The sequence below is a fragment of the Rattus norvegicus genome, chromosome 14 (assembly GCF_036323735.1).
Source record: "Rattus norvegicus strain BN/NHsdMcwi chromosome 14, GRCr8, whole genome shotgun sequence".
NCBI lineage: Eukaryota > Metazoa > Chordata > Mammalia > Rodentia > Muridae > Rattus > Rattus norvegicus.
The window spans coordinates 71278030-71301868 of NC_086032.1; the positions used below are offsets into that span (position 1 = coordinate 71278030).

General features: G+C 43.7%; 1 protein-coding gene across 27 annotated transcripts in view; it reads left to right on the top strand.

Annotated features, from left to right (window-relative positions):
• Nucleotides 1–23839, top strand: part of Prom1 (prominin 1) — a 104706-nt gene that overhangs the window by 75727 nt on the left and 5140 nt on the right. For 10 of the 27 annotated variants that reach the window (XM_039092362.2, XM_063273536.1, XM_063273541.1 and 7 more), the window contains 13 exons: nt 5131–5254; nt 6810–6913; nt 8720–8804; nt 10342–10488; nt 11619–11690; nt 13070–13162; nt 14823–14876; nt 16888–16968; nt 18140–18208; nt 19388–19480; nt 20965–21080; nt 21540–21563; nt 21970–22038. In XM_039092362.2, coding sequence (XP_038948290.1) covers nt 5131–5254; nt 6810–6913; nt 8720–8804; nt 10342–10488; nt 11619–11690; nt 13070–13162; nt 14823–14876; nt 16888–16968; nt 18140–18208; nt 19388–19480; nt 20965–21080; nt 21540–21563; nt 21970–22038 — 1131 coding nt within the window. The remainder of the gene's footprint in view (nt 1–5130; nt 5255–6809; nt 6914–8719; nt 8805–10341; nt 10489–11618; nt 11691–13069; nt 13163–14822; nt 14877–16887; nt 16969–18139; nt 18209–19387; nt 19481–20964; nt 21081–21539; nt 21564–21969; nt 22039–23839) is intronic. The other 17 variants (XM_063273554.1, XM_063273549.1, XM_063273550.1 and 14 more) reach the window with 3 other exon arrangements.

Here is a 23839-nt window from a genome sequence, read left to right on the forward strand (position 1 = left end):
CAGTGTGCCCAAGGATGACGCCAGAGTGGTAAACTGGGATTCAGGTACAGTGGCAATGAATGTCTCGCAGAGGAAGCTGGGAGGCCTTCCAGTTCTCTCAATGGGAATAGTACTAGGACACCTAAGCAGGCTCAAGGGGGAGTAAAGGTTAGAAACAGCACCTAAGGGAGACGGAGAGCCAAACTATCAGTCATGGGCTTTGACTGTCACTGGTATGAGGAGGAAGGCCTGAGAGCAGGTGCCTGCATTGATCTGCCTCTTTAAACACAGATTTAAATCAGAATTCTTTGTGCTCTGTGTTTCTAAGGATTTCCCCCCAAACAGGCTCTATCATGTACTTGCATTAACATTAATGTAGATATGTCTAAAAGTATTCTTCAAATGAAAAGCCTGGGGTCTGCCAGGACCCAAGAAAGTGTTCCACATGAGAAGCCTGTTTGTTCACACAGGTAGCTTTAAAGCATTCTCCTTCAGGACTGGAGAAATGGCTTAGAGGTAGGGCCCTTGCAAGGCTCTGGATACAACACAGGGAGGGAAGGAGGGAGGAAGGGAGGGCTCTCCAAATAAGAGTACCTCTCAACTGGGTAGAAAATAAGCAATAACAAATTACACCAGCAAGGAAAAAATGTATTTATTTTGCTTTTTGTTCAATTACTCATAGATAAAGGTAGATTAGTTTAATGTTAAGACTTTCTCAACCCAAATATCTGGCTGTTTGGAACACACTTGGCTGACATATATACTCGATCAGTTTAAACTAGCCTAAAAGTGTACTCCCTTCATCAGATTGTTAAAAAAAAAAAAAAGAATACAACAACGATCTGGCTTTGAACAAGCAAGCGAGCAAAGACTCTATCCACAGGTTGATGAAAACTTACAAGCTACTTCTGTTTAGGTATTTTTCTGTAGACTAAGGAGTCTTTACAGAGACAAAGGCTCATAGAAAAATTTGGGATGGAGGCAGGAAAAATGCTAAGCGTTTCAGATACCATCAGATTCATTACAGGTGGGTCACAGGTGCAGGTGTCGAGGGCATCTTTATCATTGAGCTCCACCTGTGTTCATGGCAGGCTTGACTATGCTTGCTGACATTTCTACCCCGAGACATCTGGTAAACAACTGGACAATTGCAAAGGGAAGGTTGCTTCCTAGCGAAGTTCACCTCAGACCCATGAGAAGGCTGAAGTGTCTGCTTCCAAACTGTGTCCTTGCTTGTAGAAGCCACGGCATCTATTTCCAGTTCTGCTGAGACCACATCCCCCCAAGCTCTGTGCACATAGTGACATCATCTACTCAGAAGCATGGTCTCTTTCAAAAATTGATTCCCAAAAGCTCCTCATGAAGGTCTAGGGGTTCTTTCATTGTGTCTTCTGAGGGTCCCCAGTGCATCTTAGGGACTGAATGGGATCCAGTGGTAAACACAGAATAGAATTTCAGGCTTCCTCGGAGATTAGGGGACCCAGCACTGACTATAAGCTTTTTTGAGTATGTTTCTTTGAAGCCCATTACAAAGCTTCCTTCTTTAGCTCTTGACAATAGTGTCCAGATCATCATTCGAGACTTCAGGGGAAAAAATTAATCCCAGGAGAGTCAATGGTATCACATAGTTATATCTGCATAGCTGGGTGCCCATTTTCAAGATTCTCCAGACTCTAGCAAAGGCCACAGAGACACTGTCATGCCCTCTGTCTAATAATTCACATTCTGGCTTCTCTAAAAGGAAGGGGAGCGAGCTCTGGAAGATCCCTCCTGAGCAAGGATGTGTTTCCATAATTTGTGTTAAGGTGGTAAGGTCTGGCCAGGTAGTGGTGGTGGTGGTGCATACATAGCACCCAGAAGGTTGATCTTCAGAGCTATTTCTAGGACAGCAGGGCTCTTACACTGAAAAACCCTGTCTCCAAAACCCAAAAATGTGGTAAGGTCTGAATGTCCAGCTGCAGGATAGACAAGTTGATCTGAGTAAAAGCACTTGTGAGTTGGGCACTAGGTTGACTATTATGGCTTTCTAGAAAAAAGAAATGTTTCCAAGATAAGATAGGGGTCACATGCTGTCATAACCACACAGATCAGGACTCGGTAGTCACTGTTCTGGGTCTTTCTAATCATCAGAGTATTCACTACTTATGCTTTCCTCCCCTTTCTCTTGTTTCGTCAGTTTCTTTGTTGTCCCTAGAGTCAAACCTGGGGCTTTACATATGCTAGCCACGTGCTTTACCACTGAGCGATATCACCAGCCCTTCTGCATGGGACAGTTTTGCTTTTGCTTCCTCTTGTGGTTCTTGTTTCTCCTCCTCATTCTCCTCTTGCTCATCCTTTCTCCTGGTCCTTGTAATACACATCAGTGTGTTCTTACCCTGGGCTTCTGTCACACCACTGACCTATGTGCCCACACCTGTCCACACCACTGACCTATGTGCCCACACCTGTCCATCCCACTGATCTATGTTCCCACACCTGTCTATGCCACTGATCTGTGTGAACACATATTTGGAAAATAGAGGCTGGCAACTACTCTGTCTATTCCCCTTTTTAAACAGAAAGAATGTCTACCAACAATTCCCTTACAACACTCTTCCCCACACACCAGACTTCTCAGCAGCACGGTCTACATTGCTTCCTGTTTTCTCATCTCTCAATAGCTCCCAGGCCCTCTCCAATTTATTTTCGTCCCCCATCATTCCACCTCTCAAGTCAACAGTAACTTCTGTTCTACACAACAGTGGGGGCAGCAGTGTTTGCCAGTTGAGCACTCCCTTCTGCAATTGTGCAAAGCCCTCACTCCCAGCTGGCAACTTCACACCTACATGCTTCCCTTCCTGCTTCTCTGGCTCTCTGCCTTGCTCTCTATCACTGGCTCTCTTTCCACCACCCATTCTTCAAAAGTTGAAGTCCTCCAAGTCAGCCCCAGGATGCTTGTCCCTTCCATCCATCCCCATTGTTAAGAAACCAGTTCGATGCGTCTACTATTAATGTCTCCTCTAATCCCATGTGTGTGCTCCAAACACATTGAACGCCTCCACCACACTGTCACATTGTCTCACCGGTAACATGACCAAGGTCCATTTCTTCTTTTCTTCTTGCACAGAGCATCGGTATCCCTGCTACCTCCCTCTGCTCTTCATCCCATTGCCTTTCGTGTTATATTTCATCCATCCACTGGCTTCTCTCCATTAGCAACAGCCTCATTAGGTCACTATCCTGAACCATAACAGCCTCTGCAGTGGTGTCTCACCATTGTGAACAACTGCTCATCTCATCCTTCACATTATGCCAAAAGTGTATTTCTTCAGGAAGAAATTGGTTTGTATTCATCCTGGGTTTCAGTCCCTTGTTGGTCTTCCTTGAGATTTCCCAGTCCCCATCCACTGTTCTACTCCATGTCCCCCTGTGGAGACAGAACCACACTGGTTCCTTTCAGAACCTCAATGGTGCTATGTGAGTTACTTTACTCATTATTGTAACACAGTACCTGGTAAGCAACTGAGCAAGGAAGGAGATATTTTTAGAGTTTAAGGGCACATCCATCATGGCGAGGAGGTCATGGCACCAGGAGTTGGAGGATCACACTGCAACCACAGGCAGGAAGCAGGAAGGAGAGAATGCTAGTGTTTGCCTTGTCTTCTCTTTTGCATCAGCCTGGCACCTCAGTCCATGGAATGGTGCTACCCACAGTTAAGGTAGATGGTCCCATTCAATTATCCTAATAACCCTTTACAGATACGACTAAGAATATCCTCCATTGGCCCAGATGTTTGAATACTTGGTCCCCAGTAGGTGGAGCTCTTCAGTAGGTTTAGGAGGATGACCTTGCTGGAGGATGTATGTCACTAGGGGTGGGCTTTGAGGTTTCAAAAGCCTCATTCCCAGTGCTGTTGCAGGAACCTGGTGCCCCACCAGCCAAAAATAAAGAGACTGAGACCTTTCAATATTTCAAAGCTCACACTTAAGCTGGACAGACTCTCAGTCAGCTCACATAAGTTAACCCTACCATCTAGCTCTGACCCACCACATGGCTAGCTATATCTTCTAGGCCCATGGACATGTCTCCCTCCTTTCTTGTCTCCTGATGAAAAGACTGTCCTCTTTCTTTTTCCCAAAGTCCCTTTCTCTGCCCGGAAGTCCCACTTTCTACTTGCCCTAACTATTGGCCATCAGATCTTTATAACAATCAATCAGCAGTAAGATCATGATGCAACTCTTAAACTGTCTAGGGATAGAGGACAGTATTAACCTTTTCTTTTGGATTTATAAAACAATAGGACAGTAATGGGTCACACTAATGACAATGAGAATCTGTTAAGCATTTAGCTCACTGCCATTTCATCAATTAACCATTGAATATGAAGAGGCACCTTAATACAATGTGAATGAAGGTCACCTCCACACAGTGGACCTCTATTTCCTGCTTATGGTTTGGAACGAAAGCTCTCAGCCTTTGCTCTAGCCACTATGTCTGCTGCCTACTCCCATGCTTCACCACCGTGACCGAACCTTATCTCTCTGGAACTGTAAACAAAAGAAGCCTTTCTATGAAGTCTCTTCATCGTGGTGTTTTATCACAGCAGTAGAAAGCAAACCAAGACAATATTTTGCTGGTGTGCCTCACAGCTTATCTCCTAGGTGATTCTAGAGCCTGTGAAGTTGTCAGTTTGGATCTCCACAGGCGCACTTCCTCCTTATACTTCCTACATATACTTCTATAGGTAGGTAGGTAGGTAGGTAGGTAGGTAGGTAGGTAGGTAGGTGGGTGGGTGGGTGGGTGGGTGGGTGGATGGATGGATAGATAGATAGATAGATAGATAGATAGATAGATAGAGGATAGATGGATAGATAGATTGATTGATAGATGATTGATAGATAGACAGACAGATAATTATATACATAATCTATCTCAGAATTAGTTCTGAACTGACCCCAGAGTCCAGACTCTAGACCCTGCGAGACCACAGGTAGACCCAAGGCTATCATTCTAAGTGTTCTGTAAGCATTTTCTAAGATTCTTTGCTTGTGGAAAGTTAAGGTATTTTTAACTGAAAAGCATTGGAGACAGCAGGTCCACTGTGCGTGATGAGTAGGGGGAGTTAGTGAGAGCTCATAAGTATCACTCACATTGTTTGTTATTTTTTCCAGTGGGGTTGGATTCAGCTTCCTTTTTTGCTGGATATTGATGATCCTTGTGGTTCTTACTTTTGTTGTTGGTGCAAATGTGGAAAAGTTGCTCTGTGAACCTTATGAAAACAAGAAATTACTACAGGTAAATATGATTTTCTACTTAATATGAGAGGCTCGGACAGATTCTTGGGTCTAACACATATCTTGTGGGTTTTATCAACTAAAACACTATAGGGACTTTGCTTTCATTCAACAAGTTGAAGTTCTGCTTAAAATAGCTAGAACACGCGCACACACACACACACACACACACACACACACACACACACACACACGGTAGTAGGCTTACCCTGGTAGATAGCAAGGAGGCACAGTTAAGAATTGAATTTCAGATTTGCTTTCCCTGAGATCAACTCACAAAGACTCCAGGACTCAGTGTGTACTTTCACTTCCTTCGTTAATCATGTTCATGTAGCTGGCTTCCTAGTATTTTTCTATACATTCTGATTTGTGTGTGCATGTGTCTGCTGTTTGTCTGTGATGTTTGTGTGTATGTAGCATTGTGTATGCTTATATGGAGGTCAGAAGTCAACGTCAGATGTCTTTGTCTATTCCACTTTACATTTTGAGCTTCTGCCTCAAAATGTAAAGTGGGAAGCTCTCAATCGAATCTCGATTTCACTAATTGACTATTCTAGCAGGCCAGTAAGGCCCCAGGATCTGCCCTTCTCTCCCTATGGTGCTAACATTATCCACCTCTACATTCTTCCTTTCCATCAGTGCTAGGATCTGAACTCAGGTCCTCCCGCTTGCACAGCAAACATTTGACCTACAGAGCCATGTTTCCAGCCACAGATCCTTACGTTTGAAACCTATTTATCTATACTTCCCCCTTTTATTTTTATCAAGAGAAACTAAATTGAGACCCCCCAATGGATCACAGTGTCTCTATTTAGTTTCCTAAAAAAAGATTGGTAGAACATTGCCTTCAAGTTATGTGTGTAAGAAAATACCGAAACAGAGGTGAACTTCATGTTCGGTCTTGGGTCCTAGACCTTAGATATTCTTTATACCTGTGTGAATATTTTAACATCAGAAAAAAAATTTTTTAAATCTGGGACACTTTATCCTAGGCGTTTTGGAAGGCGGTATGGAGCCTGTTCTTAGATAGCAGCCGCACAGCCACACACTCTGGTGTTTTTCTTTAATGTGTGTGTTACAGAATTGGAAAGCGATGGTTGGTTTTGTTTTGTTTTGAAGACAGGGTCTCACTACATAGCCCTGGCTGGCCTAGAACTCACAAACACCTGCCCGCATCTGCCCCTGGAATGCAGGGGTTAAAGGCGAGCACCCTCATGGCCAACTGGAAAATAAATGTTCACTTTGTCCCGAGGGACTGAGTCTATTGCTTTATGACTTGATTTTGTTTTTCTAAGCCAAATCGTCTGGCCCATTTTCTCCTGTGTCTAATAAATTGGCATTGCTCTAAAAACACAATTTCAGTTGTTCTGATTAATGCTAACTTTGGTGCTCAACCCATTTATTCTAATTGTGCCATTGTTTTCCCATTTCGACTCTGAAATGAATATGAAATATCACAGTAGAAAATACCCCAAAAATATCTAACCAAGTGATACATTTGATTGTATGAGTTAGTTGTATAACTGTCTTTCAAACAACTTTTGTGTTTGTTCCAGGTTTTGGATACTCCCTACCTGCTCAACGATCAATGGCAATTCTATCTCTCTGGCATACTACTCAAAAACCCAGACATTAACATGACCTTTGAGCAAGTCTACAGGTATTAATTCTTGCAATAGACATTTTTTGTTGTAGGTAGTTTTTGTTACCCCACCTTATGCTCCTGAGTGGGCCACAATACCAGACCAGCCCAGGAACTATCTTGGATCCAGGAATAGAAAGCGCGCACGTACACACACACACACACACACACACACACACACACACACACACATGCATGCACCAGCTAATTTTAAAATGCCTTGGCTACTTCAAAGGCTTGGTACTTCTAAACCTTCCCATGCTACCCTCATGCCCGATCAGGGGATTGGCCAGTGGCCACTTACCTGAAAACTCACATGGCTAGTTGGCTTCATTTCCTGCCCTACTATGTCCCCTTCTTCTTTTCCAGTCTCTTGTTCTCCTACCCTACCCGCGCAACTCTCAGTGTCCCACCCCCATGCCCAGCCATTGGCTGTGGACATCTTTATTGATAGATCAAAAGCCAATTGGGGACAAGAGTCTTCAGCATCTGGATACACAGATTCAAAGCATTAGTAGCACCAATCTCCTACAAGGTTCCTGCTGACAATGTTTTTCATTGTTGTTAAGAATAAGAATTTTATTTTCAGTGGCTTTTGCCCCCTCTTAATGGTATGAAGTTCTAATTTCAGAACTAAGCTGTTTTCTAGTGTCAGCAAAATATCATAGAAAATGACCCCAAAGTGTCATCTTTTCAAGCCCTTGTGACCTGGTCTTGGTGATTTCTGAGCCCCCTTGTCCTGGTATTCCCTAAGACTCCCTGGCTAAGGTAACAATAATATACATTAACAGGATCCTTTAAGAACTCAGAGAGTAGCTCATGTCACAGACACCACAATAGTGAGAGAGTTTAGGGCTGGCTTGTGCATCCTGTAATCAAATCACCTGGGTCCAATCTAGTTCCTGTGGATATGGACAATTTAATTCTTCTCCATTCGGTATGATGCATAACCACAAAAAAATTTCCTTGGAGTTGTTAGAGCCAAGTGAGATGCATGTGTTTGCAGTAGTGCCCTTTACTGTTGTTCATTTATAGGCATTTTCCACCCTTGACAAGTAAGAACATTGGTGGAACATCCTGACTTTCGTCACTAATATCTCTGCCAAGCTAATGGGATACACAGATATCTCCAACCTTTTTATAACCTTAAATCTTTTTTTTTTTGATTCACAAAAGAGGTACCTTAACTTTAAATCTACAAGTCCTGCCCCAGTAACATGACACAGACTCCTCATGTGTAATGGGCCCCTCACTTTAAAACTTGTCTTTCATTTTTTTCCTCCCATTGGTAGTCAGTTAGCTGAAGAGACATTGAAGCACTCAGCATCCTTCCCCCAGAAGCATCTTCTTCCCTATAATGTTTCCTTTTGGGTAGAAGACCTGGTTATTTTCACAGTCCCCTTTGGGTCTTTCCACTTTTGTTCATAAATGTGTTTTGATGTTCAATAACCACATGGGTGCATACGTGGAGGTGCCAGATGACTTCCGGAGGTCTTGCTTCAGGACCTCAAATTCATGGTCATCTGACAAGATACCAAAAGAACTTCAGTCTTGAGGATCCAAGGGCTCTCCATTGTTTGAGCTCACTCAAAGAAAAAAAATCTTTTATTTGTCCTTAGTTTGGCTTTTAGAGGAAGCCTTGAAATAGTGTGCGATATTCCCTTCCCTCTAAACCTGGGGTAACTCACTTCCCATCATGCACTTTTGGCAAGGTGGAGAAATGCTATTAGTTTGTTGAATGGCAAACCTCTTCCTTCATCTTTAGCGAGAGCCAGAGATTACCATCTGCTGAACTGGTTGTGTTTTCTCTGCTTCTCTCCATAGGGATTGCAAAAGAGGTCGAGGAGTGTATGCCACTTTTCAGCTTGAGAATGTCTTCAACATCACTGAGAATTTCAACATTGAGAGGGTGAGTCATTAGAGCCAGTTATAAATTTGAACTTGGTGTATTTCTTCCCTTTGGTTAAGACTGATGTGAAGCCCACAGAAGTTAAGACACAGTGTGAAAGTATCACCACGTAGTTTACAATGGGCACAAAACTCATCAAAAACTCTTCTAGTAAAAGCTCTTCCCATTGGAAAGCTGTCGAACCATTATGTCTCCCTTTCTTCCTCTAATGACTTTCAGTAATGCCAATGGGCCAAGACTTTCTCCCTTAGTCTTGCATGAGATCTACTTATTCTGGCAGTGTTTGTAATCCTCACTCTTCTCCAAACGTTTTCTCACTGCCAACCAGTTGTCCTTATCTTCTTCACAGTTTCTCTATAGTCTATGCAAGACCCTCCAAAGAGGTATCCTGTAAGAGGAAACCCTTAGTTTCATCAAGTGAGTATGCTCTACAAGAAGATGCCTACTCACTTTCCAAGGACGTTGACTAAGACCAGCTCCTCTAGTCTGCCAGGTCCTGGACTTGGGAATTAGAGATGGAAAAATATGGTGGCCACTGTCTTCATTCCTTATACCTTAAGCACTGCCACCCCAGGACTCCTGAATGGGTTATGTGACAAGGAGCAGAATGGATGGGTCCAAAGGAGAATGACTGTCTTAACTGTATGTTCTAGCCTGTACCCTTGTTGTATCTAGAGAGCATATGGACAGAAGAGCATGAGTTTCTGCTCTTGAGCTAGAGAACAATTAGGTTAGACATCTTCAATCTTCCTACTAGGAGGCCTTTTTAAGCCTTCTCGGCTTCCAGAATGAATAGATAGATCCAAAGAAAGACCAGGGGAGAAGGTCCTGCTGAGTTTGGCATCATAGAAGGTCATTAGAGGAACCAAGCTGTCTCTACAGCTTTGCACTGCGAGGACCTCTTGTTTGATAGATTTATTTGAGTTTTATATGCAGGACCTGCACTAAATATTTCCATAAATAAAACATCATCTGTGACAAAGTCCTAAGCAGATCTTTTTTATACTCTTTTGCCCCACATGCCATGGGATATTTTCCCTGTACCCCACCATGTAACAGTTGAGAATGGTAGCCAGGCACAGTATACTGATGGGAACTACTGATTGGCTATTAAAACATCCCCACATTCCCAGGACCTTTGTCTCCCAGAAGATATCTCCTATGTCTTACTACCCAGGTGCTTGCAGGTCTCCTCCCTGGAATGACAGCCTGCTCTGTCCTTTTAGCCTCTCTGCTTGTGAAGTCTAGATTCCTAGAGCTCATTTCTTCTCTATAGCCCATTTCCACTGAGTCCTCTCTGCCTGGTCTTCTGACGAAGTAGATGTGCCCCTCTCTCATGACTCAGCTTCTTGCACTGAGGTCTTTAAGGGTGGAGATGTAATCTTCTTCTCTGGATTGTACCTCCAGAGAGGATGCTTATGGAGGTGGAGAAGAGGTGGTGATTCTCAAAGTTTATGCTTCTCTCTTGATCTAGTAACCCCCATTCTTCTTGAAGGCTCTGAGTATGTGACTGAAAGGATGCTTTTCTATTACACAGCTTTCTGAAGACATAGTGAAGGAGTTGGAAAAGCTGAATGTGAACATTGACAGCATCGAACTGTTGGACAAAACAGGAAGGAAGAGCCTCGAGGACTTTGCACAATCTGGGATAGATAGAATCAATTATTCCATGTACTTACAGGAGGTATGAGTCAGATACAGATGCATGGTCTTTGGGGAGAAATTAGAGTATTGCACACATGTGTTTCATTTGCACTTGTGTTTATCATAGTAACAGGTTCACATAGCATAAAGGTCAGCATTTTTAAGGCCAGCAATTTAGGGGCATTTAGTGTCTTCATAGTTAGCACCTCCAGCCCCAGCATTGTTTCATCTCCCACAGGAAGCACTCTACCCAAAAGCAGTTGTTCCCCAGCTCCAAACTCCTGGCTGAATCCATCTGTGCTCTATTCCATATAACCCATAGAAGTAGAAATGTATACTTTGTGACTTACTTTTCTAGATCATTCTGCTGAACATGCTTTTAGAGTTACAGTGGTATTTGTTGCATTCTTTTTCATGGATGAATAATATATATAATATGTGTGTGTATTTAATATATATACATAGGAAATGCAAATGTAGTCACCTATGTAACAGTTTCTAGCTTTATTTGTTCCCTGATGGCTGTGGCCCTTTTGATGGTTCAGATTTCAAAAGCCTTTGTCTGCTGCAGTAAAAATATAAAAGCAGTTTCTTTTATCCTTGCTAGAGCTCACACCATATGGCCACAAGGCATCTGCGGGATATTTTCATCTCAGTCGACAAAGCATCTCACCGGCTAGGCTCCGTCCCATCTCACACTGCAGATGGCTACTCTCTGAGCCTGCCAGCAATCTCTCTACCTATCTAGTACCCAAGGCAGGTTGTTGCCACACCAGTTTCATACAGAGACCACTTATCTAGTGACCCTCTTACCGTGGACTCAATTAAGTCGCCACATGAAAGAACACACCACACAATAACCTCTGATCCAATTGATAAGATATGATTTGCCCATCTAGACAGCACAAAATCCTGTACACATCCATCCCTTAAAACTAGTTATAACAATCTATGCGCAGAGACGAATCTTAACATCTTCCGCCATGTTCTCCCTGCTCCTCCTTACCCTGACTCTCCTCTCTCCCCTCTAAAACTTTTCTCCCGCCCATCCTTCCTTCTAACCCAATGACAGCCTCGTTCTATCCTGTGCCTGCCTTCACCTGCATAATGACATCAACCTACACTTGTCTATAAGATGTTTGTTTTGTTTTCCCATTTCCTCCCTTTTAGGCTGAGAAACCCCCTACCAAAGTGGACCTGCTGACATTTGCCTCTTTTCTGGAAACAGAAGCAAACCAGTTGGTGAGTTTGAGTAGCCTGGTTAAATACTGTCATAGTTGGAACAGCAAATGTCAATAGCATTGATTGGGAAGCCACAAAGAGGTCCCTGTCACCATGGCTTGATCGGGTCTCACAAGCACCTCACCAGTGCATCAGAGGTCCCATTGGCAATTGTCCCTACATGGTCCAGAAGGCTTTTACCTTTGCATGTGCTTTCATAGACCCTTACCTCCACTCCAAACACATATACTACACACACATTCACATACACAGCATGTATACATGCATAGACATACAATACATACATACATACATATATGTATATGCATACATACATCCACACAGAATATACACACACTCATACAGACAAGAACACATAGGGACACACACAGACATATACATATATACAGATATGTACACATATAGCATGCAGATATACACATACATATATATAGATACATAGAATATACACAGTCATTCACACGTCGGGACACATACAGACATACACATATATACAGATATATACACACAGCATACAGACATACACACACATGCAGACATACACACATACATGTACACAGATATGAAGATACCTGTGTACATTTATACAGACATGCACACATGTAGGTATACACACATACATTTTTCTTGCATTGTAAGGAGTGGTAACGGAGTTGTGCCTTGCATCACCAACAGTGAACATAGAAGATTGGGCAGAGGCACCATCATAGCCCACAGATCAGCTCTTTTACAAGGCTGGCCTGGTCCCCTCTAACAAATGGTAGGCTGAGGTGACAAGGAAGCTGGGCTCTAGAGGAAGACCCAGGTCTAAACCCTGACTTCGTGTCTTCCTAATACTAGTAGCTTGAGCAAAGTATTTTACCCACCTGTGCCTTAGTTTCCCAGTCTGTAAAATGGAGGCAGAAATTATACCTGCCTTACAAGATTCTTATAGTCCATATACTAACTGTCGTTTAAGTGTGAATTCATTTGTTTAATTCACAAATGAGCCTTGTTTTTTTCTGAACAGTAAAACAGGGAACTTTAGTGGCTCTGTCATTTGGGGGCAGAGGAAAGGCAACGACAGCATCTTGTGTTTAGGAATTGCTTAGGAGTGCGAATCGCTACCAAATCTGTGGCTTCGTAGTCTGAAGCCGTCTTGTCTAGGCGCTGCGTCTCTGGGCTAACCCTGATGCCTACCATTGTCCTGAATGTCTAAGAGGGGATCCTGTAGTTATGTGGTGTCTTCTGGTATCGCCCTGATGCCTACCCTTGTCCTGATTGTCTAAGAGGGGATCCTGTAGTTATATGATGTCTTCTGGTATCCTTTATGGTTAAAGAGCCTGTGTTGTGGTCCAGAAGGATGGGGCTGATCTTTACATGTTTTCTTCTCTTTGTAGCCTGACGGAAATCTGAAACAGGCCTTCTTAATGGATGCACAGAACATTCGAGCCATCCACCAGCAGCACGTCCCTCCTGTGCAGCAGTCACTGGTAACAGTTAACAACCATGGCATTTTGTGGCAGCCTGAGTGAAGTCCAGCACCTCGTTAGCTAGTTTAGTTGCTGATAGCCTCAAGACACACACTCTGATGTGTCCGAGGGCCTCTCCACTCAGCCTCAGCCTCGAATATGGAGCGGGGCTTTAAAAACCACAACCTTAAATCGTGCTTTCCTCCTCTGCTCTTCCCTCTATTCCTTCCACAAGGGTGTGAGCAGTGAGACTCACCCCACACCTGTCTCCAGCACCTCACTTTAGCCTGCACTCCAGCTAGTAGGCCTCCTGGGTGGTGTGATTGTGCTCAGGTCCCATGCTGACATATTCTCCAATTCTTTTTCTCCAACCTCTGCTTAGAAATTTGTGAGGGTGAGGGTAAGTACCTCTGTCTCCTTTAGCTCTGTTGGCTTCATCCACAGCTTGTCTCTCTTTCTCCTCTGTTCTACCCCCAAACCGTCCAACCTTCTGTCCCCTCGCTTCTATAGTTCTATAGAAAACAAAGGTAGTTTGCAGTTTGAGATTCCACAGACCTGGTTTCAAATCCCTCTTTTGTCCCTCTTAAACATAATGACATCCCAGTGTCCTGATCAAACAGTAAGGTTTTGAATAATAAAAGTGAGAAGAATGCTGGAATATTGGGGTAGCTTCTACATCACTATCACTTGGTTCATGAAAATATCTAACCTCTGAACTCAGAAACCAGAGGTATCAATGCTATGTTTGCTCCCAGACCTGTTTGTGGTGGTCAAAGGGAGAACTGTGTGGAAACTGGGTCCCTAGGATAGTTGCTCAGGCTTGTGATGTACGCAAGTCCATCCTCTCTGATATAGGCACATATAGATCTAGTTTCCACTCCACTTGTTTCTGTCTCTTCCCCTCCTTACTTCCTGGTTTGCTAGAGTTCCACAGGGTTCTCCTACTGGATTCATATACACTGTGCATTGGCTCTCTGCAGTTCTCTGTCTTTGCGCACACCTAGAACACAGTGAGCTTATGTGAGCATACTTACTGTTGTTTGCATTTTTCTCCAATGCTTTTCTTCAAGTAGACAGAACACCCTGGTCTTTTCAGAGCTAGGACAACCTGGCCATAGATCCATCATCTAAACCAGGCAGGGGCTAGCAAACTGCCCCCTATAAACCACAGCCTGACCCAACCCAGCCTGCTGCCAGTTTTTCTCTTTTAAATAAAGTTTTACTGGGACACAGTCATTACAGCTAATTAGAAACTACCTCTGGCTGCTGTTGCTATAAGCATAGAATATGGCCTGTAAAACCTGAAGTATTTGCAATGTGGCTCTTAATAGATAAAGTTTGCCCAGTTAACCTAAATCATTTAGGTAAACCATGCTTGATGGGCAGACTCTGTTTTAAAAAAGCTTTTCCACCAATTAAACCTTTTTTGCAGGAGTTCCTGTATGCTGTGTGTGATATCAAACTGTTTGAATATGATTCTGTCTTTATTCTATAGTTTTTCTTACTCACAAATGGTGCCTAAGGTCCATGTTGTTGCTCATGTCTGTCCTACTTTCTAGAATGCAGCCATTACAACTTTACAGTCAGATCTGAAGTCTATATTGGGAGAGGGGCTGACTCAAGGCCTATGGTATTGATGTTTTCAATGAGAACTTTGAAGTCTTTTTCCTTTCTCCACCAGAATTCATTAAAACAAAGTGTCTGGGCCCTTAAGCAAACAAGCAGCAAGTTGCCGGTAAGGGTTTGATTTTCTTTCATGAGGTTTGTTATCAAGTACCACACCTAGAATTACAGAGGTAGTGATTTTCTCAAGTACTTTAAGTTAGATAAAGGTGTCCAGAGTATTGAATACCAACCTGGCTTTCCCATGGCTTCCCTTCTCCCAAGTGTTTCTTTAAATGCAAGTCTCAGGAGTCCTGGTCTTGCTGTATAAGAGGCAAGACTAAGTGTGGTTACCCTTATAAAGATTGTACCATGTCAATGGTAGCCACGGCACTGTTAACCACACAGGTTCACCGTCATTGCTGGGTATGCCACAGGCTTTTCAACTTGCTTATCCCCTAAAAGACTCAGCCTGGAAAAGTACACCTTCCACTGTACTAAAACCATCTCTAGATTGTGTACAACACCCAGTGCAGTAGAAATATGATGGAAATAGCTGGTGTCCTGTATTGTTTAGGGAAGAATGATCAGAAGAATCCTTACATATTCAGTAGATCTTTCCCTTCCCTGCTGCAAAGGTTAACTGAGTCGCAGATTCCAAACTCCTAGATTAGAGGACTGACCATCCTACAGCTGGGAAGCTGTGCCAGGAAGAGCACCAGTATCTAGGTTCATCACTCCACCACAAGAGGCACCCTGAAACAGAAACTGAGCCCATAGGCTGTGTTGAGTTCATCTTATATTGCAGAACTGCGGTGGATGAATCAGAAATAAGTATCTTTGTTGAACTGGAAAGACTGCTCATAGAAACTCTGTGGTGTGAACCCCACAGTTTAAAAAATGCTCTTTCTGCTTTCTTTAGTGAGCCCAATATTGAGACACAGTCCCCCTGAGGACCAGTGCATTTGCTTGTCTCCGGGGCCATGCCTGTGTTCCTGGTCCCAGTGCATTTCATACATGTCTGTCCCATGCCAAGGGGTTCTGGTAATATACTGTGAGCTCACAGTCTCTCTGCACATTCAGGATGAGGCCTGCAGTTGCATGTTGCACCCCTATTGGAACCCAGTTTTGTGCATGAGCAGTAGACAGAACTCAGTTCTGATTCACTTGCCCAGCTCTGTTTCCCTGGACCTCTGTGCAAAAGGAGCCTCTTTTTCCTGTTTGTAACAAGTTGTCACATGGGTTTGAAGTGGCTGCCTCTTGGTGTGATGTTTCAACAGATGTCAGCTTTCAAAATTTTCAAAAAGAAAGAAAAAACCAGCTAGCTGGGCAACCTTGAAGGAGGTCAGCTGTCTCCTCCAAAGGAAGTCATCAATGCCGTTCTTCTGGCAGTGTGAATTTACAAATGACCAGGGGATTCCCATCAAAGACCCATTGGGCATGTAGCCCCAGAGTGTGTCCTCACTCTGAGTTCATCTCTTGCTCCTGTCCTCAGAGGGCTGAGCCAGAGTGTGATGTTATAGTCCTTAGCCACTAGACAGCTATCCATCAACAAGAGTTCTGTGTCTGTGGGTGGGTTCAAACAGTTATATATTGAATAGAGGGGCTTGGGATTTAGCACAGTGATAGAATGCTTGTCTAGTGAGCACAGGCATGGGATCAATCCATGTATGGAAACAGAAGAGAGGAAGGAAGGAAGGAAGGAAGGAAGGAAGGAAGGAAGGAAGGAAGGAAGGACAGACCGAAGGAAGGCAGGCAGGCAGACAGATGAAAGAAAGAAAGAAAGAAAGAAAGAAAGAAAGAAAGGAAGGAAGAAAGAAAGAAAAGGAAGGAATGAGGGAAGGAAGGAAACATACAGGAGAGGGGTAGGTTTTGTCTACCACAAACATGTATAGACCCCCTGTTTTGTTATTGTTAACACACACAGCTATGTCATAGTATGTCAGCTACTGAAGGAGCAGGTACCTAGTACTAGACATGTGCACAAGCAGATTGCATATATATTGACAGTGCCACTCCATTTTATAGAGAGGAATCCAGGGCCTTCAGATTTTGATCAAGAGGAGTGGGGATCCTGGAATTGGCCTGTCTAGGGGAACTCTAATTGATTTGCAAACTGTCTGTTTAAATCTCTTGTTTTCCAGGAGGAAGTGAAGAAGGTCCTTGCCTCTTTGGATTCTGCTCAGCATTTCCTCACCAGTAACCTCTCCTCCATCGTTATTGGAGTGAGTTCTTTCTCTTTTCTTAAACAAATGTGTAGATAAAGCACCCTGTGAGTATGAAATGGCTATACCCGTTAGGTATGTCTAGTCCAATGGTTCTCAATACTGCAATCCCTTTCATAAGTTCTTTTTCCCGCTGGTGAAACCAGCCAGTTCAAGCCAGATTAGAGTATATTAAATGCAGGTTTATTGGGAAACTGTTCTCAGGTGAGTTCATCGCCCCCAAGGACCAAGGCCATTGCAGTCGTCATGGAAACGGGTGGGGGAGGAAGAGCAGAAAGAGAAAGGGAGTGCATGCAGAGACAGAAAAGGAGGAGAAGAGATGAGACCAAAATGTCTGGATTATACAGGGAAGAGCCTCTGGAGGAAGGGCAGCCCGGTCCCTGGGCTGGAAAGTTCAGGCTTGTGGGTGGAGTTCAGGAATGTGGGCGGAGTTCAGGCTTGTGGGTGGAGTTCAGGGATGTGGGCGGAGTTCAGGCTTGTGGGTGGAGCTCAGGCTTGTGGGTGGAGAGTTCAGGAATGTGGGTGGAGTTCAGGCTTGTGGGTGGAGTTCAAGCTTGTGGGTGGAGAGTTCAGGGTTGCAGGTGGAGTTCAGGGATGTGGGTGGAGATGCACCTCAGTCCCTTGTGCCCGGGTCTGAAACTAAACACCTTTGACATAGTTCCTCATGTTATTGTGACCTTTAACCATAAAATTATTTTTTTTTAAGATTTTTTTTAAAGATTTTTTTTTATTTATTCATTTATTATATATAAGTACACTGTAGCTGTCTTCAGATACACCGGAAGAGGGAATCGGATCTCTTTACAGATGGTTGTGAGCCACCATGTGGTTGCTGGGAATTGAACTCAGGACCTCTGGAAGAGCAGTCGGGTGCTCTTAACCGCTGAGCCATCTCTCCAGCCCTAAAATCTTTTTTTTTTTTTTTTTTTGGTTCTTTTTTTTTCGGAGCTGGGGACCGAACCCAGGGCCTTGCGCTTACTAGGCAAGCGCTCTACCACTGAGCTAAGTCCCCAACCCCCATAAAATTATTTTATTGCTACTTCATAACTGTAATTTTGCTATTGTTATGAATCGTAATATAAATATCTGACATGCAGGATATCTGATCACAAGTTGAGAACCACTGCTCTAGTCCTTTTATTAATGGTTCTAATCTTCGGTTTCTTTCTAGGAAACAAAGAAGTTTGGGAGAACAATAATAGGCTACTTTGAACATTATCTGCAATGGGTCTTGTACGCCGTAAGTAGCATTGTCTTTTATGAGCATAACAGGTGCATATCTCAGGAGAGTCATTTCTAGTATAAATTCTGAAGGATACCAAAATCCTGGTCATTTCAACTGGAGATGTATAAAAGTGCCTGTCTGGACCTGGTGTTCCAGGTTCCCCGCATCTCGTACAGAAAACCTAAAGAAATGAATATCAAAGCAGCAAGGATTTTATTCAAAGGTATAGGAAGCAGCAGGCTGTCTGAGGTAGCTGCAAGGTCAGCTGGTTACTGGTTGAGGCTTCCTCATATGGGGTCTTCAGAAGGAAGAGCTAGTTGCTAGGGATGGGACAGGGATGATTTCACTTTTCATTAAAGATGCAGGTTATGGAAGTCTTCATTCACTTCACATGTCCTTCCCCATGGTGTGTCTGACTTTAATTATATACCTGTCCAATTATGCATAGGCATAAGAAGGTACTTAAGGGTTTTCCTTAGATGGTCACTCAGAGAACACAGTTTACTGTACTGTGCATATTCCCCCAAATCAGCTGAGTCTGGATTCCCATTCTCCATCACTCCTTCAAGTCCCCTGGTGTGCTCTAGGACATTTTTGAATGTACATAGGGAGCTATATGTAAAGGTTGTTATGGTGAATTGACATATTGTGATCTCGGGGGTGTATGTGCAGCTCAGCTTGATGCTGTGGGGGTCCAAAGTGGCTAAATGCATAGTTAGGAAAGGAACCGGTGCACAGTTCAAACCCAGCGGAGTTCTGTAGCGCAAAGACTTGTTATACTTGTCTGCATTGAGAGATTTGTAAATAAGGGGAACCAGGACCTTTGGGGTGGGACAGTCTCCCCACAAGGGTGAGCATCCCACCCTCCAATCCCCTCGTCCCTTTGCTCACCTTTGCTGCGTGGCATCTTTCATTTGTCATTGCAGCCCTTGGCTGGGTGTGTGCGCTCCTTGGCTCTCCCAGCAGTTCTATGGGATGGCTCTTAGTATTCCAGACAGCAAATGAGGAAAACTGTGGCTCATGGGGAATAAGGAACTTGCTATAAGTGTATGTCACTGTGTCGGCTATAGATCTCCTCAGTGCTCAGCAGCTGTCAGCCCTCCTGGCTTCTGGCACTCGTGAATCCAGCCAGGGGTCCTGACTTAGGGCATGATTTTTGTGAGCCTGGCTCAGTGAATGTTCCCCATTCCACAGATCACAGAGAAGATGACATCCTGCAAACCCATGATTACAGCAATGGACTCTGCTGTTAATGGCATTCTGTGTAGCTATGTTGCTGACCCTCTGGTAAGAAGTTCATCTTTCCAAAAGAGAAGACATATTAAATAAACATGTTCTCCCCGCAATCCACACCCCATATTGTGTTATTGGTGGTTTTCTATGCTTTCAACCTTGTTCTAAGAGGTTGATAGCTTCATGATAAGGCTATTCTTCTGAAGATTAGATGCCACCACTGTCCTCCCTTGTCCCACGCCCTTCACTCTGATCACCCTCCTTTTTCAAACCAGATTTTCTTAACCTAATGGTCTTCATTAGAGTTGTTTACAGGAACGTGGGTGAAAGATCTTTAGAGGAGTGTGAGTGTCCTTTCTAGTGGTATACCACAAAATAATTATTTTTTTCTTCCCCCCAACAACCGTTAACTGCCTATAAACTCCCAGGGAGGCCTGGGCTTCAGAAGCCCTACCAGCATCCTCATCCTATAAAAGTTCAGCCAAGAGGCCAAAGTAGCATTCAGCGCACACCAGGGTCTTCCCAAACTATACTATCTGTAACTATTTTGGTTAGACAGCCTATCCTATTGCACTAAATATTTAATCTCAGTTGGGGATTTCTACCCTCAGCACATACCAGGGTCCCCCCATGTTGTACTATCTTTATCTATTTTGGTTAGACAGCCTGACCTGTTGTAGTAAATATTTAATCTCAGTTGGGGGGTTCTACCCCACCTTAGATCATTTTGTCCCCAGATAAAAAACATAAAACTTTTATATTTATAATAAGCCTTGATCAGCACCAGAGCTGGCCAGATACCTACCCCTCTTAACTATTAGTATCTACTTCCCTATCAATAACCCTGAGATATGACATCCCCATGTTTTACCAGGGCCACTCTTACTCCAACTGGCCAGCCATCATGGCCATTTCTCACAGTCCCTTACTCCATGACGTCTTCTCTCTCAACCTTCTCCCTCTCTCCTATGGTCTCTGCCTCTGATCCCAAGCTCAGGAACCTAAGCCCCACCTTCCTCTCTTCTGCCCAGCTATGGGCTCTAGGTGTCTTTATTCAACCAATAGCTTTAAACTAAGGAGCAAGGTTACACAGCATCACTTGACATATATGAGGATCTCCTCATCCCTGAGGGCAACCACATTGCAGGAGCCAGTATTTTAGCATTGTGATACATGGCAAAAGACCAAATCTCCACAATACCCCATGTAGTGTGTGATTATGTGCTTTTTTTTTTTTTTTTTGACTGTCTCAGAGCAAATCTTAGTTTCACCACTAAATGTTTTTCTACCTCTTTTACAAAATAAACATGGGCCTAGGATCTGCACATCTTCCTGAAAGACTAACTGGGTTACATTAATACGCTGCTCTCTACCTGGGGGCTGGTTCCTGTTAGGTTCACCGTTGATTTTGAGAGCAAAATACGAACTTCAAAAATTGCCCAAAGAATTCTCCCCCTAGCAAATGTTCCTTCCTATTATCAAACTTAAAGCATTTAATTCTACTGACTTTTCGTTGTTGCTGTTATTGCTATCCTCAGAATCTGTTCTGGTTCGGCATAGGGAAAGCCACCATGCTCTTACTTCCGGCTGTAATCATCGCTATCAAGTTGGCCAAGTACTATCGCAGGATGGATTCAGAGGATGTATATGATGAGTGAGTATGAGGTTTCTACGCAGCACTGTCCTCAGACAGACACCAGAGCCGAGTCCTCATGAGAAAAACTTGGCTTCTGCTTAAGGACTGGGCTGTTCCCTCCCCATCGTTTCTGTTACTGTTGTTGCTATTCTTGGTTTTGTTTGCTTTTAGCCAATCTTACGACTGATCTTTTTCTTCTTTAACTGTGTCCTTCTTTTTTCAGCTCATCTGTCTCGGGGATGTGGCATTTCACTCTTTGATAACTGTTGTTGCTCCTTTCCTCCAGTTCTGCCGCCTGCCTTTGCTCTGTCTGGTGAACATGCATGTTTCCTTCTGCCTTCTCTATCCTCCTTGTCTCTGAAATTTGTACTGTCAGCACTCAACTGCAGTGAAAACACCGGGAGGGGGTAGATCATGAGCCTTAATAGTGACACCACAAGCAAAATAACCCTGTCTCCCCCCTTTTGTATTTTATAGTGTTGAGACTGTACCCATGAAAAAGTAAGCCTTTTTAAAAAATCTATCTTCACAGATGGGATGGGGGAGGTTTCTGTTACATGGCAGACCATCAGTTAAATTGATGATATGACAAAAGAACAATAAATACATATGTCTGGGTAAAGATAAATCATGACACCTCTTAGAAAGAAGGTTGCCGCATAGAAGGTGCTTCCAAACCACTCATTGAGTGAATGAATGCTTTTAATATTAAATGTATTGATCTATAAAACCACTGTGGTTTTGAAGGAGGGAAGATGTAAATATAACACACCTTCAAACCTTCTGTGTGGACCTAAGAATTTGTGAGGCATGTTTCGTAACCTTTACGTTGTTGTTGTGATCCGTAACGTACATATTTCATCCCAGGGGTAACTTGGTGTTTCTGGTGTATTTATTTTTGTTGCAGTTTGGAAAACGGTAGTAATGGTTATCATAAAGATCATTTATATGGTGTTCACAATCCTGTTATGACAAGGTAAAACGAAGCCTGAAGTGCATGCCTAGCCTGTGCTGAGCCTTTTGTCTCTGCTAGACCTGACACCAAGTCTTCTGCATGCTCTCGGAGCCCTTCACTTCTCTCTGCATGACACTGCACTGTCACTGGCTAGCTCTAGCCGCGCTCCGCATAGCATTCCACGATGCCCAATGGAGAAGTTTTCAGTGGATTTCTCAGCAATGGAGCTGAGTAGCATCTAGATTGAATGTCATCTTTAAATGCTATGAGCGACTCTAGATCCTAATGTGGTCCATGCATGTGCACCTTTACTGAGCCTTCTGCCCTAAACCACAAAGTAGTGATTCGAAGACCTTCTGCACCTCCCTCCCTCCTTCCCTTCCTTCTTCCTTCTCTCCAGAAAATTAACTATAATCAACCTCTAGCTTTTCCTCCAAAATCCTTGTGTTTTTATGGTCTGTGGAGTTAAGGGACTTCCTGTGGGTCTGGATTTGCCAGATAGCCAAGTGAATTCTATTGCACTCCACTAAAAGTTTAGACAAATGTGTCCACCAGGGGCCGCCTTTCTGCTGAGAAGTGTTTCCTCCCCATGTCTACCCACTTGACTCCAAGCTAATGAATGCTCAGCTCCCCAGGGGCTGCTGCAGAGCACTGAATCGAACATTGGAGCATAGGAAATCATTCTTGTCATAGACGTCCCATGCTCCACATGGGGCATATTCCTTTAAAAGAAGAGAGACCACATTCAGGGAGGTCCCCAGTTTGGGCTCTTCACCTGATACTTCTCCATAAGAGTTCCCCTCCTACTCAGGGACATCCTTATCTTAAACCATGTTGCCTAGAGGCAGGTTTCAAGAGGAAGAGAACAAGAACGTTAGTAAAATTTTTCCTTTCAGAAAGATAAAGGTTCCTCCATCCACCACCCCCAACTTACAACTTGGTATATTCTAAAAGCTTAAGATCCCCTTGTTTCGATTGTCATATACAGGGAGAGGTATCATTTTAATGTCTGAGCTGTTCTAACTAATCACAACAAGTCTTGTAGCTTATAAAGAATAGAAATTTCTTCCTTATGGTTCTATAGGCTAGGGAATGGGAGATCAAAGTGCCCTAAGACACAGTGTCTGGTAAGGGAAGATTTGTCATACAGGACATCTCCTTTCTCATTGTGTCTTCATATTGTGGTGGTGGTCTGTGAGTTCTTTGGAGTTTCATGCCCTAATCACTTCTCCAAAGCATATACCACCAGCCGATGACCACCCCCCATCCCCTATCCCCACCTCCACCCGCCGACCCCTGCTTTCTGGTACCACCATCCTGGAGATCAGAATCTCTTTTGATGAATTTGGAACTGTGTAGATGAATAGGTCAGAGCATCTGATGATGCTGGGGAGGGGCAGTACGGTTCTGAAGTGGGGGATAAAGACCTTTTTCTGATAATTTGCTGAACTTGGCTGCCAGAGTGCTATGTTGTAAGGTTGCTTCAAGGCAAGTATCAGTTTACAAGGTTTTGTCCAGCCCTGCCCTTGATACTGCCCTCCCTCTTCCTGGCATGGTGAGCTTGGAGAGTGTCTCCATTTATCAGGTCAGAGGTGAACTCTTTCCTACCAACGACACCCGGCATCAGTTCTCTGAGGACTTGCTGAGTGTCTAGAGTTGACTCCTGGTGCTGTCCTCCTGGGTGGGATGTCTTAATGCCCACTCTCAAGCAGGTCACTTCATTGAGGCTATGTGGAAAGTGTTGAAGAGAGGCCTGCTTGAGTGCAAGGGTGTGGCCAGCTGGAAATTGGGGTACAAGACATTTATGAGGATCTACTGTGAA